Here is a 17,843-nt window from a genome sequence, read left to right on the forward strand (position 1 = left end):
CAACATTAAACAGTTCTCACACAAAATGTATTGACATCAAGGCAAACTCATTTCCACTTATACTCGTGAAGTGCTTCCTTACACAGCATGTGTATTTGCTGCTAGTTGCAGACCCAGATCACATTAATAGAAATCCAGTGTGATCTGAGAAGAAATCAGACATCTCTGGTTTTACAGCTGTCTGGACACAAAGGCTGTCTACCTGCTGAATTTCAAGTACTTCCAGACTGTGTCTATGGCCTATTTTGGTCACACCGTTTTTTCCCTAGATGGGGTCGGAGAAGGAGTAGGGATGAAAGCACCTAACGATATTGCTAAGGCACTCAGGCCTGCCTGTCATAGGCCTTTATTCCCAGTATAAGAAAGGCAGACTATCTTTAATTTGCTAATTTTGCCTGAAAGCTATCAACAGAGACTGAGAAATAGTTTTATTTTTTTCAGTTTGCTTTTCAATTAAGATATTTTCCTTTTTATTTTTTTCCCTGACAAGCATTTATTGAGTAGTTAGGTCTAAAGCTTAGTTAAGCTAGGTTGGGGATAGTGAACAAGGTTTCTAATAGCTGTGAAAGGGGACTGTGATAAAAATATCCAGAGACTGAAGGAAGTGTGAGTCCAAGTTAAAATCTAGAGAAAATATAATATATAGAAAATACATAGAGAAAAACACACACTTTCAGTGTCATTTGTTCCCAGTGTTCAATGGCTTGCTGACAGTGGTAAAAGGAAGTTGTCCCCTAATATCCCTTTCCCCTTGTCTACAGAATAGTGGGACTTTTAGTTGGGCTCATTGGCTCTAAGAAAAAGAGATATTTCAAGCCTTGGTTGTGCTTAGGTATGACTGAATTTTGGATGGAAAAATATGAGGAAGTAACACTACTAAATTTCTTAGAAGTGTTCTTAAAGGAAGGATGTATGTTCCTTTTTCCTTCTCCCCACTAGTTGGAATTCAAGTGGTGATGGTGGCAGCTGAAGCAGCCATCTTGGGCTGTAAAATGATTATAGGAATGAATAGCTGTGTGATAGAGCAAAAGAGAAACTTATGTCCCCAACAATCATGGAGGACCTTACCACTTAGTCCCTCTATCTGGACATTCCCGTAAAGAGAAGCAAGCTTCTGTTTTGTTTACATGAATTAGAAGAAGGGTGGGATTGAGGGAGACCATATTTTTTATCATTCACAGTCAAATCTTTTCCTAACTAATACAGAAGGAATTAGATAGATGCACAGAAGAGGGCTTGGCGATCCTCATGCTATCCTTTTGAAGTAGAGAGAGTTTAAGCACCATCAACACTTCACTTGTGGAAAGCTCCTTCAGAGAGGTTAAGTTCTTCCTTCCATCTTCCTTCTATTTGATTTCCTGTCACTTCTTTCCAGTGCAGGTTTCCAGCAGGTACAGTCCTCGTCTTTGAACACTGTGGCAGTTCACAGTACCTAACTACATTTTGCCTTTTGGTCTTATATGTTCTGTAGACTGTGAAAACTTCAGGATGGAGAATGTCTCTTTCTTAAACACTTCTCCCACTTATGCAAGACAAAGCATTACATTTCACGGAATTCCCTAGATGTCCAGTGGTTAGGACTCTGAGCTTTCATTTCCAAGGGCCAAGGTTTAAGCCCTGGTTGGGGAACAAAGATTTTGCAAGCCAAGCCACATGGTGAAGCCACGAAAAAAAAAACAAAAACAACACGCCATAAACTCCATAATTGAATTAATCTGGAATACAGTTTTGAACCCCACCCATTTAGACATTCTCTTCTTTAGAGAAAACATCTCCATAGGAGATTGAATTGTAACAGTCCTGTAATAAGGACTATTTAACTTGAGGAGGGGAAAGGGAATTTTGCGGAGTCCATCAACTCTGCAATGTTTTGTATGTGGGAATATGAGTTTTCATCTGGAGGGAAGGTCCAAAGTTTTCATCGGAATTTAAAAAATTTGTGACACCCCTTCCCCCACTGGCTTATAGCAAAAAAAGAAAAACACAGACAAACATTGGCTAAAATGATACCCTAAATGATAATAAAATTAGTTGTAGGATACAGGTAAGGAATAGGCTAACTTAGACAATTCAGTTTATAAAGAAGATAAATCTACATATAGATCTACACGTTTTCTATATGTATAATTAATTTCTTAAAGCAGGATTAACTTTCTCTCCATGGTTTCAAGGAGTGACCTTGAAGCCCAACCAAAGAAGCACTAAACTGAAAAGATAAAAAATAAATACACTGAGAATAAACTTAAGCAATGCTTTATTGTGACCACAAAGCACCAGTTCAATATGGCATTGACACACAGAGACTGAACAAATGTCTCTTTGAACAGAGATGTAGCAAGCCCACTTTTTCAAGTTCTTAAAAACAAGTACTCAAATAAGAAATCAAACAAAGCATTGGAGCAATTAAAAAAATATTACACCATCATGAAGGAATATATATATAGAAAAATATTCTGTACTGGTAACAAGGCTTTTTGATCTATAACTCTTGGCAAATTTCTTCAGAAACAAATTATTATAAATACAAACCATAATGTGAAAAAAAAGTCTTCTTCAGAAACCAAGAATCAATTTAAAAGCAGATCTATGCAGAAAATACCATTAACCCCCATGAAGCTAACTGAAGATAGATGGATATCCCCAAAACACAACAGAGTTTCTCTTTCCAGAGCTACAGTTCTGCTCCTAAAGGGGCCATGATGTACGTCCATCTCCAACATGGCAGCATATCCCAGTGAAACCTTAATAAGGTCAAGTGGAGGACCCTCTATAAAAAAGGGTGTTGGCAATTCCATCCAAATAACACAAGCTCTAAGGAGCAGAGGACTCCCAAGGGAGGTGCAATCCCTTTCTCTTTTATCCCCCTCCCCAAGTTTTCTTGCTTTTGATCTTCCCTGTTACAGTCAGTTACACCTGTAACTGGAAGATGTTCATTCCATTCAGTTCTTTTTTCAAGGAATTTGGGAAAGTAATCTATGAAGAAAACCCTCCTTGTGGGGAAGGGTATCTAATCTCATCAAAGACCACTCTGTTTGACTAGGTCAACAAGGTAAACCATCCTGTTCGCATGTCCTCACTCCTCCTGGCTGAGTTCAGGTTAGCCGATGGATTGCCTAGTCTATCCCATAGGATAACGTTTCATTTGATTGAAATTCTTTACATATACACATGTATGTATTCTGTTTACAAAGTTTCATCACATGAAACCAAATTCTTTCATTATGTATTTTTTGAGGTCCAAGACCCCAATTTGACTACTAGGAAGAGTTGTGCTTTAAATGCTTTGTCTGAAGAGGTTTTACATGATACTCGTAGATTTTCAGAGCAGGCCCTAGTTTTAACTGAAGTCCTGTCAACACATCATTTCTTGTCATCAGTAGCAGGGATTTTCCGTCAATTTCCTATAATGGAAGCAGAAGGTAAAACCAACATGTAAGTCCAAAAGTTCAAGGATAATGAAGAAAAACGGAAGGTCAAAGGAAGAAGTTTTTGTCTCCACACTAAAAACATTACTATTTTTTTAAAACTAGTGCCCCAAATGTAATCTTCTATTTTTATCTTCCATCTTCACCATTTATTTTGGAGTTAAATATAATCTTATAGCTGATCTTGTTTTCAGATCACATCATAAATGTCACATCTTAAAAAACTGACAGCAAGCCTGGAGTATGTACCCTGAAGGATCAAAGACGAAGCTTCTGAAAGGAAGAATGACACTTTACATTTATAAAATATTAGTGAAGTTTAAGAAGAATTTTTGTCTATTTAATTCCTAAAATCACTCCATAAATTAGGACACGCAGGAATTACCAACTTAATTTTATAGGCAAACCAAGGATAAAGGCAAAAAGTTAGCTTGCCCATAAGTTACGAAAGAATGGCACAGAATTTGAATTCCCATCTGCCTACAGCCAAAGCCCATGTTCTTCTCATAACTCACTTCTGTTTCTCTTGACACTTAGAATCAAATCTGTGTTGTCTCGATGGACCAATGGGGGCCAGAGTCAGGGTTTCGGAAACCTTTTCAATCAGAACAATGGGCATTGGAAAAATGACTCACTCTCCGAAAACTTCTTTCCTGCCCTTTAAAAGGAGAACCATCCTGCTTCAATCCGAATATCAACTCTCATGCTACCTACGTCGTCTTAGTGGAGCCTCAAGGATCCAGATAAGGCAGCGAGGGGCAGGGCTGTGCCCACCGGAAATTCCCTTCCAGATTCTCCTTACAGTCCACGGCCCCCGTCCTCTCAGGTACCCAACCCCGTGGACTTCTACCGTGGAGACTACAAAACTTTGAAATGACATAAAAGCAAGCTTCTTGTGAAAGAGATGAGGACCCGAAATATAGAAAGTAGTTTGAAACCTTTGGAAAAGAAGCACTGAGAAGAGCACTGAATACAACCTTATCTTTGTTATTGTGAGGCCTTGCTATGCTACGTCCAAGGAAACCTGGGTTCACGAGATGGACCAGCTGCGCATGCTCAGTAAACTCCACACAGCTGTACATGATTTTACCCGTCCGCCCGCCCGCCCCGCTCCCACCCACCCCCGACCACTGGGCAGACATGGAGACACCGTGTGCCCCTGCCGCTACGTAAAGCTGTGACTCCCTCCCACACTGTCCCCAAGGGGGCCATTCCTTCAGAGCCTCTCATGTATATTGCCAGCTGTGAGGAAGATGTGCTCTGAATGTATGGGAGAAACAGCATTGAAGAAACACCCACTTTGTGACCTTAGGCAAGTCCATTGCTCTATCTCCTCAGCTGATAATATGGACTATTGAGTTTTGAGAGGATTTCATTTACAATTATTTAAGGACATAGGAACTGACTTTCCAATCTTAATTATTTTCTATTTAGGCAGCTAGCAATCCCAAAGACTGTCCCATCAGCAAAACCTACAAGCCTGAGAGTTGGCAGATGACCCCTGGCTCCTGGACACGGCAGTAGCAGCTCTGGGCATTGTGAGGGCACAGGACTCTGAATCACAGGTTACAGCAAAGCTCATGCTCTACCTCATGCCCTGAGATGAGTAGGGATTCACTGGGGATGCTTCACACAACAGCAAAGCCTTCCCTGCTCTCCATTTTTCCTTTGCTGCTGCTTGCCTGTACTTAACTTACCACATATTTGAAACAGGCACCAGGAAGAGATGACAGTGCTTTCATTTCTATACAAGAAAACTTCCTTGACTAACTGAAAATGAAATTTTTTATATCTTTGTTGGCAAAAAGTCCTTCTACAACTCAGCATTTCTGTCAAAAGCCAAGTTCGTCTGTGAAAATGCTGAAATTTGGATTTTATTTAAGACAAAATGGAAAATTATGTTTCACGCTCCAATTTGATTTTCCTTTGTCTGGTAGCCACACTGCAGTTCACCTCGGATGAGGGTTTGTAAAAGAAAACTCCATCTGGAATTTCTCATTTAAAATTTTTTGAAATGAACAGAATTCATATGTATAACAAAACTTAAACCATAACTATTACAGCTCAACTGAAAGGGAGTAAAGATGGCATAATGGAAATGGGATCTTTCAGGTCAAACTGCGGACTGAACTCTGTCTCCACAACTTATTGTGTGGCTCTGGGTAAGGGACTTAAACTTCCCTGAGCCTCAGTTTCCAAGCTTGTAAAACGGAAATAAACCCCTGAAGGCTTTGGGAGGTTAAAAAATGATTCATGTAAGGCACCTAGCACAGTGTCTGACATACAGGATGTTCTCAATGATTACTAAGTGGAAAAGTATAAGCTTTGATAGAAATGGGATGTGTTCCCATTCCAAACCCATCTTCTGCTTCCTTTCTGGACGTGCTCTCCCTGCCTGAAAGCTACCCTTTGCCAATGGGATGCAGGCATATTCTTGTTCAACTTCAGAAAATCCACTGAGATTTAAAAAGTTCGAAGACTACATAAAAATGTGTCTTATAAAAATCACAAACATAGGAAAGTTCCCTATTTTAGATTAGATTAAGAAAGCTAATCATTTGTTATATAACTTCTATAAAAGCTTGCAAGGCAAATGAAGCCCAAATTTTGCCAGTCAGCACAGTATACTGAATGGCATGAGACTGGAAATCAGAAGACAGAGGTGTCTAATGCAGACTCCATCAGTAACTTTCCACAAGGAAATGATCCTCTGGAGTGTAGTTGTATTATATAAATGAAGGAGTTGGAGTGTGACCAGATCCAGTTAGACAAACAAAAACATCCCATGATTTTGTCTTAATCCAAAACAAAAATATAATTCACACCTTGGGATTTTGTTTATATTTCTGTGTTAAGTGGTAATCATTTGTTAGTTTCAGTGAAACTTTTTACATTGCTTCTGTTTTCATGTGGAATAACCAAGTGCCTGCTGTGAAATAACACTCAAAATGCTTGCCTACTTAAGTTCATGAAATACCCATGCATGAAAGTAAGATTTAGAGATGACAGGTGTAAATTTCCAATAAGGGCAAGAACCTAGATCTAAAAATAAATGAGTAGAATCAATAGATGTTACAGTTCAGTAGATAAGCCTGTATTTTAGAGTGAGACACTATCGTATTGCTTATTAGGTTGGGCCTGGGGCAAGTTACTTAATGTCTCTAAGCCTCATTTCCTTATTTGTATGATGGGGGAAAGCAGTACTTCACTGCTGAAAAGATTATTGAGATAATAACACATGTGAAGTGGAATTCCTGACTTCTACTGAGCATTTGATAAAATGCTGGCTAGTTTTTAAAGTATATTTAAGCAATCTTCACCCATTTACTTTTCACTCTAACAACATTAATCTATATATAGGTGACTCTTTCAACTAAGCCTAATTGTGATATAGTCCATTGGAAATGTATGGAGAGAAAGATGATGAGGTCGGAAGAGAAGAGGGCCATCAAGACAGAGGCAATGGCTAACAGCAAGGTAGGGTAGAAAAAAGAAGTCAAGAAGAGAAGTCAGGGGGATTTGTGATGGTAGGACTCTGTACACCTCTCAGAAGGCCATATTTGTGGTGGTCTCCAACAAACACCCTCTTCCAACAACACAAGAGAAGGCTCTATACATGGATATCACCAGATGGTCAACACCGAAACCAGATTGATTATATTCTTGCAGCCAAAGATGGAGAAGCTCTATACAGTCAGCAAAAACAAGACCAGGAGCTGACTGTGGCTCAGACTATGAACTCCTTATTGCCAAATTCAGACTTAAATTGAAGAAAGTAGGGAAAACCACTAGACCATTCAGGTATGACCTAAATCAAATCCCTTATGATTATACAGTGGAAGTGAGAAATAGATTTAAGGGCCTAGATCTGATAGATAGAGTGCCTGATGAACTATGGACTGAGGTTCGTGACATTGTACAGGAGACAGGGATCAAGACCATCCCCAAGGAAAAGAAATGCAAAAAAGCAAAATGGCTGTCTGGGGAGGCCTTACAAATAGCTGTGAAAAGAAGAGAAGCAAAAAGCAAAGGAGAAAAGGAAAGATATAAACATCTGAATGCAGAGTTCCAAAGAATACCAAGGAGAGATAAGAAAGCCTTCTTCAGCAATCAATGCAAAGAAATAGAGGAAAACAACAGAATGGGAAAGACTAGAGATCTCTTCAAGAAAATCAGAGATACCAAAGGAACATTTCATGCAAAGATGGGCTCGATAAAGGACAGAAATGGTATGGACCTAACAGAAGCAGAAGATATTAAGAAGAGGTGGCAAGAATATATAGAACTGTACAAAAAAGATCTTCACGACCCAGATAATCACGATGGTGTGATCACTGACCTAAAGCCAGACATCCTGGAATGTGAAGTCAAGTGGGCCTTAGAAAGCATAACTACGAACAAAGCTAGTGGAGGTGATAGAATTCCAGTTGAGCTATTCCAAATCCTGAAAGATGATGCTGTGAAAGTGCTGCACTCAATATGCCAGCAAATTTGGAAAACTCAGCATTGGCCACAGGACTGGAAAAGGTCAGTTTTCATTCCAATCCCAAAGAAAGGCAATGCCAAAGAATGCTCAAACTACCGCACAATTGCACTCATCTCACATGCTAGTAAAGCAATGCTCAAAATTCTCCAGGCCAGGCTTCAGCAATATGTGAACCGTGAACTTCCAGATGATCAAGCTGGTTTTAGAAAAGGCAGAGGAACCAGAGATCAAATTGCCACATCTGCTGCATCATGGAAAAAGCAAGAGAGTTCCAGAAAACATCTATTTCTGCTTTATTGACTATGCCAAAGGCTTTGACTGTGTGGATCACAATAAACTGTGGAAAATTCTTCAAGAGATGGGAATACCAGACCACCTGATCTGCCTCTTGAGAAATTTGTATGCAGGTCAGGAAGCAACAGTTAGAACTGGACATGGAACAACAGACTGGTTCCAAATAGGAAAGGGAGTACATCAAGGCTGTATATTGTCACCCTGTTTATTTAACTTATATGCAGAGTACATCATGAGAAACGCTGGACTGGAAGAAACACAAGCTGGAATCAAGATTGCAGGGAGAAATATCAATAACCTCAGATATGCAGATGACACCACCCTTATGGCAGAAAGTGAAGAGGAACTCAAAAGCCTCTTGATGAAAGTGAAAGTGGAGAGTGAAAAAGTTGGCTTAAACCTCAACATTGAGAAAACGAAGATCATGGCATCCGGTCCCATCACTTCATGGGAAATAGATGGGGAAACAGTGGAAGCAGTGTCAGACTTTATTTTTCTGGGCTCCAAAATCACTGCAGATGGTGACTGCATCCATGAAATTAAAAGACGCTTCCTCCTTGGAAGGAAAGTTATGACCAACCTAGATAGCATATTCAAAAGCAGAGACATTACTTTGCCAACAAAGGTTCGTCTAGTCAAGGCTATGGTTTTTCCTGTGGTCATGTATGGATGTGAGAGTTGGACTGTGAAGAAGGCTGAGCGCCAAAGAATTGATGCTTTTGAACTGTGGTGTTAGAGAAGACTCTTGAGAGTCCCTTGGACTGCAAGGAGATCCAACCAGTCCATTCTGAAGGAGATCAGCCCTGGGATTCCTTTGGAAGGAATGATGCTAACGCTGAAACTCCAGTACTTTGGCCACCTCATGCGAAGAGTTGACTCATTGGAAAAGACTCTCATGCTGGGAGGGACTGGGGGCAAGAGGAGAAGGGGACGACAGAGGATGAGATGGCTGGATGGCATCACTGACTCGATGGACGTGAGTCTGAGTGAACTCTGGGAGTTCGTGATGGACAGGGAGGCCTGGTGTGCTGCGATTCATGGGGATGCAAAGAGTCGGACACGACTGAGCGACTGATCTGATCTGATGTGATCTGATCTGATCTGATCTACTGTCCCAGATAGAGTACAGGGGGAAAGAGGTTCAGTTTAGAATCAGAAGACTTAGGCTGTAAGCCAGACTCTGTGGCTTCCTGGTTCCTCCTTGTGGAGCATTTGGCCCATTAGTCCCTTCTTCTGTGAAATGAGAAATTTGGACTAAGCAGACCCTGTCCTGCCATGCAGGAGACCCTAGTTCGATTCCTGGGTCAGGAAGATCTGCTGGAGAAGGGAAAGGCTATTCACTCCAGTATTCTGGCCTGGAGAATTCCATGGATTATAGTCTATGGGGTCTCAAAAAGTCAGACACAACTGAGTGACTTTCACTCACTCACTCAGACCCTGTCCATTCCAATTCAACACATTCTCAGATTCCAGTTCTGTCTGGGATCAGCACCAGACACACCAGCCTCAGAGCAGTCTCCCTATGAAAGAACACGGCAGCAACTCCTTACCCATGGCGTGGAGGAATCTGATGAAACAGATGTTCTTTTCCCCTTTCGGTCTTTTGGCTGACATTTTCTAGAACTTTCTTTATAACCACTTTCTTGCCATTCACTATCTGGCTGTAAGTGGTGACCAGTTTGAAGTTTCCCATTCCACTGCTTATGAAGGGTACAAATGTCCTGGAGGAAGGGGAATTTGGCCCAGAGCCCATGGATACAAAAGTGGAAAATCCTGTGTCCGGGATGGGGGTCACATCAAAGAAGGAGGAGCGGAATCTCCTGGCCCCTCCCACACTGTCAGTGGGAAAACAGCCTCCTGAGAAGAAGTCTTGATCTTCAAAGATGCTTTGAAAGTCACAACGTGGCCTTGCAAAGCGCAGTTCCTCCTTCAAATAATCCTTGTCCCTGCCATCTCCTCTGTTTTCCCTTTTGATGCAGTGCCTCCTGGTGTTGTCATAGTTGTCTCGTTTCTTGGCATCTGACAAGACTGCATAGGCCTCTGCTATTTGTTTGAACTTCTCCTCAGCTGCCTCCCGGTTTTCTGAGTTCTTGTCTGGGTGGACCTGAAGCGCTAACTGGTGATAGGCCTTCTTAATATCAGAGGAGGAAGCATTTTGAGGCACTCCTAGGACTTTGTAGTAATTCACCATATTTCTTTAAAGGACTCTTCCTCATCAAGACAGAGTGTATTATCTGAAGAATTTCCATAAAACTTCAGAAAGGAAGATGGTGAGCTACAGAAGTCTACACTAAGGCCTTTTGAGTCTTATTACATGGTTCTTGGGACAAAACTTCTTCTTGAGGAGGAATTCCTCTTTGGGGCTGATATCCTCTACACTGTCCCCACGGCCGCCCCACTGTCTGCAGCTCAGCATAGGTGGAGTGATTATGAGCTCAACACTCTCAGCCAGTGACTATCAGCTGATGCTGTGCTTGTCTTGCAATCCTACTGGTGGAAAATTTGGGGTGGGCAGTATACATATTGGAGGGACTTCATCTAGTTAAAAACACTGAGCAGCTTGTTAACAGAGAATGTGTGGCTCAAAAAGAAATCTATCTCATTCATTAAAGTAACAGTTGGAAGCTGTTACTTTAACAAATGAGGTCTTGCATTTATATTATTTATGTGCTGTGCTGTGCTTAGTCATTCAGTCACGTCCGACTATTTGTGACCATGTGGACTGTAGCCTGCCAGACTTCTCTGTCCAAGGGGATTCTCCAGGCAAGAATATTGGAGTGGTTTGCCATGCCCTTCTCCAGGGAATCTTCCCAACCCAGGGACTGAACCCAGGTCTCCTGCATCACAGGCAGATTCTTTACCAACTAAGCCACCAGGGAAGCCCAAGAATACTGGAGTGGGTAGCCTGTCCCTTCTCTAGGTGATCTTCCTGACCCAGGAATCGAACTGGGGTCTCCTGAATTGAAGGTTGATTCTTTACCAGCTGAGCTACAGGGGAGCCCTGTATCATTTATATCAAACACAAAATCCATGTTGGCTCATTCTGCAGGCTAATGCCTTCAGTAATGTAATGGATATCTCCTTGTGGATATCTGCTTCTGGTACAAAGTGGGTGATAAAGGGCTCTATTACACCAAAAAATCATGTACACATTTCTGATGAAGCAAAGGAACAAAACTCATGTCATCAAATGAGGAAACTAGGTTACAGAGATTTCTGCCCAGATAAGAAAGAACAGATTGAAGGAACAGAATTAGAAGTGAAGACTTCCATGTACAGTCAGAATGGCTTCTTCACTTCAGCTGTTCTCTTAAAGTTAGCCTTTCTGGACTTAAAGATAGAACTGAGTATTGGTGTTGCAACAGCCAATGCTTTAAAGAATGGCTTTAAAGCTCAAGTGTAGCAGGGCCGCTCTTTTTCCCAGGGCACACAACTACACATTTTCCAGACTTTCTTGCAATTAGGTGTGGCCATGTGACCACAGTCTGGCCAATGACAAGTGAAAGGATGACCTCTCTTCAGCATGACCCATAGAACCACCCACGTGTGCTCCTTCTTGCTCTTTATCCTTACACCAACTGGATGTCAGTTCCCAAGTGATCTTAAAAATGTCCAGCTGAAGATGACAGAGCTCCCATCAGCCTAGGACCTTGAATTACAGTGAAGCAGAACACCCCCCAACCAATCTCCTTAGACTATAGAGTAAAAATCCTCTACTGTAGTTAAGCTATTATACCCATTTTCATGACGTCTGCTCTTAGTACACCAACCATTTCAATCACATCACCTATGTCATCAACCAGGAGCGCCCCACCTCTGTAACACTGAAGGTCCAATATCTTCATCTCTCTCCCACTCCTCCCTCCCATTAAACCCACTTTTTTCATCTCTTTCTCCTTCTCCAGGGTAATGTGTCACCTGCTGACTCCTCTTTTGTATCAAGTCTGCACGCATTGGGTGGCCCTGGGAACCACTTTTTCTACATGCTCTCGAATCACCCTCTATGGTTGAGTCCTCCATTGTGCCCATGCCATGAACACTCCACCCAGGAACAATTTAGCAATCAATCCAGGTTCCCTGATTCCTATACCTGGTGCAGTGGGGATGAGGATAGGGGTGGGAATCAAGAAACCATGAAGATAAACACTAAACATGTGCAGTATGCCCATCTTGGCTGGGTCAGGAGAATATATCAACAGTTCTTTTATTTATCCTTGCTCAGCTCCCTTTCCCTTTCCTCTTGGTGGCCATTCTTAACTTCACTACTCTCTCCTCTAGCTCCTTGTTAAACCTCTACCCATCCTATCCACTGTAAGCAGAGAAGCTTGCCTCTTGGTTAGCAAAAAAAAAAAAAAAAAAGCAGAAACTGTCAGGAACTCCCTGAATGTCCCCGAGGGAAAGGAACATCTCAGCTGTTTCTGTACACATGCTTTCCTTGCTCCCAGAGCACGGGAAGGACAGAGGACGATGTACCAGTCTTGATCAGAATTAACCCCTTCATGTTCTTTTTAAAAATATAATAGTTGAATATTTTATCAACCAAGTTGAATCATGTATATTACCTGACATTACATTTTATTGCAGTAAAATATGAAAGAAAAGTGAAAGTGTTAGTCACTCAGTTGTGTCCAACTTTGTAACCCCCTGGACTGTAGCCCACCAGGCTCCTTTGCCCATGGGATTCTCCAGGCAAGAATTCTCAGTGAGTTGCTATTCCCTTCTTCAGGGGATCTTCCCAACCCAGGGATCAAACCTGAGTTTCCTGCATTGCTGGGAGATTACCTGTCTGAGCCACCAGGGAAGCCCAATAAAATATATATAACACAAAAAAGACAATTTTAACTATTTTTAGGTGTACAATTCAGTGGTGGCATTAGTTATATTCACAATGTTATGCAATTATTGCCACTAATTTTTAAACTCCTCCATCACCAAAGAGAAACCCTATGAATCAATAACCCTTCCTCCCCTACTAGCCCTTGATAATCTCTAACCTGGTTGTATGTCTATGAATTTGCCTATTTAAGATATCTCATATAAACGGAATCATATAATATTTGACTGGCCTATTTCACTGAGCATAATATTTTCAAAGTTCATTAATCTTGCAACTTGTATCAGAACTTCATTCTTTCTTATGCATGAATAACATTCCTTTGTATGTTCCATGAGGGTGGTGGTTTAGTTGCTGAGTCATGTCTGACTCTTTTTTGCTACCCCATGGACTGTAGCCTGTCAGGTTCCTCTATTCATGGGATTTCCTAGGCAAGAATACTGGGGGGAGTGGGGGTTGCCATTTCCTGTTCCAGGGGAACTTCCCAACCCAGGGATCCAACCCATGTCTCCTACACTGCTTTACTGCTAAAACCACCAGGGAAGCCCTCTATGTTCTAGACCACATTTTATTTATCCATTCATCTGTGCATGGGCACTTGGGTTGTTTCTACCTTTTGGTTATTGTGAGTAATGCTGCAATGAGCATTTCTGTACAATTATCTATTTGAGTCCCTTTTTTCAGTTCTTTTGTGTGGAATTGCTGGGTCATATGGTGATTTCTCTTTTTTCAAGCCTTTCTTGATAGCTCAGTGGTAAAGTATCCACCTACAATGCAGGAGACATGGGTTCAATACCTGGGTCAGGAAGGTCCCATGGAAGAGGAAATGGCAATCCACTGCAGTATTCTTGCCTGGAAATAATCCCATGGACAGAGGAGCCCTGTGGGCTACAGTTCATGAGGTTGCAAAGAGTTGGACAGGATTAGGTACATGGTGATTATATGCCTAACCTTTTGAAGAACTGCCAGAACTGTTTTCTGTAGCAGCTGCACTATTTTATATTCCCACCAGTGATGCACGAGGGTTTAAATTTCTCCATATCCTTGTCCCTCCACCCTCTTTGATCTCATCCCTTTCCTATCCTCAGGGATTTTGCTTCATTGAACTGTTCTAAATTTCATTCTGTTTTAAACTATCCAATTATTTTGGCTACTTCCCTGCATCTAAATAAGTATCCTCTCTTAGAAAAGAGCCTTCATGTCTATACAACCCTCCCACTGCTGGTTCTCCCTCCACTCGCCTCCCATTCACTCCTCTACTTGAAGGAAAGTGTCCTCCACTTCCCAGGCCTCCCCTCAGCTCCAGTGAAACCCTACTGTCATGAGCTGACCTGCTGGGTCAATCTCTACATCCATCCATTTATTCCTCTTAAAACTCTTAAAACTGACCTCTTGAATGAATAAGGAAGATGTGGTACATATACACAATGGAATATTACTCAGCCATAAAAAAGAATGAAATAATGCCATTTGCAGCAACATGGATGGATCTAGAGATTGTCCTACTGAATGAAGTCAGACAGAGAAGGAGAAATATCATATGACATTCTTTATATGTGGGATCTAAAAAGAAATAATATAAATGAACCATACAAAACAGAAAGAAACTCACAGACTTAGAGATGAACTTATGATTGCCCAGAGGGAAGGCTAGGAGGAAGGGATAGTTAGGGTGTTTGGGATGGATGTATACAGTGCTATACCAACAAGGACCTGCTGTGTAGCATATAGAACTCTGCTCAATGTTATGTAGCAGCTTGGATGGGAGGGGAGTTTGGGGAGAATGAGTACACGTATATGTATGGCTGAGCCCCTTTGCTATTCACCAGAAACTATCACAACATGCATGGTTAATCAGCTCTACCCCAATACAAAATAAAATGTTTAAAAAAAAAAAAGAAAAATAACAAACCTCTCATAGATGTCCTGGTTAATGGGATGATTTTGCAACTAACCAATCTAGAAATCTTGCAGTCATCAACCAAGCCTCTTCCCTCTCCCATTTTGAGCAGTGAGCTCAATCCTGGTGCTAAGGCAGAGAACTGAAACAGGACAAATCTTCATCCTCCATTGCCAATGATCCACTAAATTCTTTGACCATCTTCCCTAGACTTTCTGTTTCTGCCTTTCCATCCCCAGTGGAACAATTACAGCTTTCCTGTGTTTTGTCTCCTTGCTTTCCATCATTGACAATAGACTGATTTTTGAAAAACACAAATTTCATCATGGTACTCCCCACTCAATATCCTCCAGTGGTTCCTAGTCCCTCTCAGGCAAACAGACTGTCTGTTATCTGGACCCCTATTTATCTTTCAGTTTTATCCTCAGGGATTCCCTGCTCCATATCTCTTACTTCAAGGTACTAGGAGTTTTCAAGATAAACTATATTTTTTCATGTCCCCATACCTTTGTATCTAATCCCCCTTCTGCCCAGAATCTTCCATGCTTCCTTCAAATGATTCTTATGCCTACAAGGCTTTTGGGTGGCCTTATTAAAGTAAAAAGAAATACTTGTAATAATGACCATTATTTTACTTAATAGTTTTATATTTATCTTCATAAGTATTAGAAAAAGCTATAACTACTATAGAAACAACTGAACAAGTGAATAAGCCAAAGAAGCACCATGTACCTGGCTATCTTATAACTTCTCATCTCAAGCAAATGATTTAAAAATCATTTGGGGTTTTGGTTTATAGAAATCTATTCTATTTCATTCAATCAAAAAATTCAGAAGTTTCTTCTCAGTTTTGCTTTCCATTCTTTTGGATGTTTTCTTATTGCTAACATTACCCATTTGTTTTTTTAACTCTTTCTTTTCAAAATTTTTGTGGGCTTAAAGGACATATCAGCAGAGTTTGAGTTGCCACTTCCCCTGTTTATTATGCTACAAAATAGTCTAAGCATTTCAGAAGCCTTCAACTGTTAAGAAATATCATGTGTCAAAGCACCTTGAATACTTCTAGTACTTGGTATTATAATATGCTAACAAGGTAATAAAAGTTAGTTCCAATTTGCGGGATTTTAACTGGTCTAATTCAGAGCTGGATTTACCATAAAGCTAATGAAGCTTAAATTTTGTCTTAGCAAATTTGTATCATAATTTTGTACTTTTATTACAAAAGAAGGCTTTTATGATTGTATAATCTTGACCCCTTTCTCCCGCTACCTCCACAAACCTGGATGTGTCTTGGGTCTGATTAGAAGTGTCTGTCTAGAATCACTACAGTTGAAGTCCATCTGACCACAACTTAGGACACAGAGTAGGTCTCAGAGTTGCTCTGACTGGCTTGTCTACTTTACTGCTCCATCTGAGGAGGTTAGTGTTACTTGGCAATTTGTAGCAATAAATTATTTTATTTATAGTTAGTAAGTCAGTCGGAGAAGGCAATGGCACCCCACTCCAGTACTCTTGCCTGGAAAATCCCATGGACGGAGGAGCCTGGTGGGCTGCGGTCCATGGGGTCGAACAGAGTTGGACACGACTGAGTGATTTCACTTTCACTTTTCACTTGCATGCATTGGAGAAGGACATGGCAACCCACTCCAGTGTTCTTGCCCGGAGAATCCCAGGGACGGGGGAGCCTGGTGAGCTGCCGTCTATGGGGTCTCACAGAGTCGGACACGACTGAAGTGACTTAGCAGCAGTAGTAGCAGCAAGTCAGTGGCCTCAGAAACATTACCAAAAGTTAGTAATAAGCCATCTGAAAAGAATGATCAGTCCTGGCATTTCAGATGAACAGCTTTAACAATCAGTTGGACATTTCACAGTGAAATACTGTTCCAGTCACATGGTTTGGGGAATGTGAGGAGATAATGGAGTAAAACTAGTCACCATGAGTTGCATATTATTTTGTCATGATACTCTGAAAAAAAAAATGATCTTAGTGATATATATTATTCTAGAAACAGAGTCAGTGATGTCGCTCACTTGTGAGTCTGAGGATCTGAACGATATGAGTTGTGTGACAGTGACTGAATGGCAGCTCTCCATTTCTATCTTCTTCACATACATTCTGAGTGTGCGAGTCAGATAAAGAAGACACGAAGTGACTACCCTACAACAGGCAGGTAGGGTCCAGTTGGAGTGATGAATTTGCTGTGATGGCCTTAATTGAAAACTGAAAGCACCATCAGAAGCTTCTCAGTTAGCCTTCAGAGTTTAACAAAATAAACTTTATCCTAAATGTTCTATGTAAGGAAGGTGGAGGTGCCTCTGAATGAGTTAGTCAAGAAATTCTTTCTTAAAAACTAAACCCTTAGGAAAGTAAAATTCCTAAGTTACCTTTGACTCTTGAAAATCAAGTGACTTACATCCCTGGGCAAGTGCCAATTTTTTTATCATCTAGTTGTGCCCTGTGTTGTGCATTGAAAGCTTACTTCGTGAGGGCCAGCTGAAAGGTAACACTTGAGTCTTAAAGCAGGAACTTGAGCAATATTCAGCTTGTTTAACTCAACATTCATCAGAGAAATCTGATTCCCAGAAAGGCCAACCCTGTAGGGTCTTCTAATGACCACGAGTTGATTAGAAGGAAAGAAACCAGGAGTCGTGACTCTCACTCATATCCTTCACACCACAGCCTAAGAGGTCTGAATGCAGGAAGACACTTGGGGAAAGAGCCACCACACTACCATGTTGGTGGGAATGAGAGACAGTGTTGGCAATAGCTGTAATCACTGCCTGGTCTAGGAAGGGATCCCAATGCCTCCTCCTCTTATGGGCCAGTGAGTCCTCTGGGGAGCAATGTTAATGAGGCCAGTGGGCCGACAGAGAGCCATGTCACTGGTCATGACAGAATGGCCA

The 17,843-nt window shown here is 41.3% G+C and overlaps 1 protein-coding gene across 2 annotated transcripts in view; it reads right to left on the bottom strand.

Annotated features, from left to right (window-relative positions):
• Positions 1 to 2,265: 2,265 nt before the first annotated feature.
• The window catches only part of SAMD13 (sterile alpha motif domain containing 13), a 53,037-nt gene continuing 37,459 nt past the window's right edge, over positions 2,266 to 17,843 (bottom strand). For both annotated transcript variants that reach the window (XM_055586915.1, XM_055586916.1), the window contains exon 4: positions 2,266 to 3,401. In XM_055586915.1, coding sequence (XP_055442890.1) covers positions 3,258 to 3,401 — 144 coding nt within the window. In that variant the 3' untranslated portion in view covers positions 2,266 to 3,257. The remainder of the gene's footprint in view (positions 3,402 to 17,843) is intronic.

The sequence above is a fragment of the Bubalus kerabau genome, chromosome 6, assembly GCF_029407905.1.
Source record: "Bubalus kerabau isolate K-KA32 ecotype Philippines breed swamp buffalo chromosome 6, PCC_UOA_SB_1v2, whole genome shotgun sequence".
In the NCBI taxonomy this organism is placed as follows: domain Eukaryota; kingdom Metazoa; phylum Chordata; class Mammalia; order Artiodactyla; family Bovidae; genus Bubalus; species Bubalus kerabau.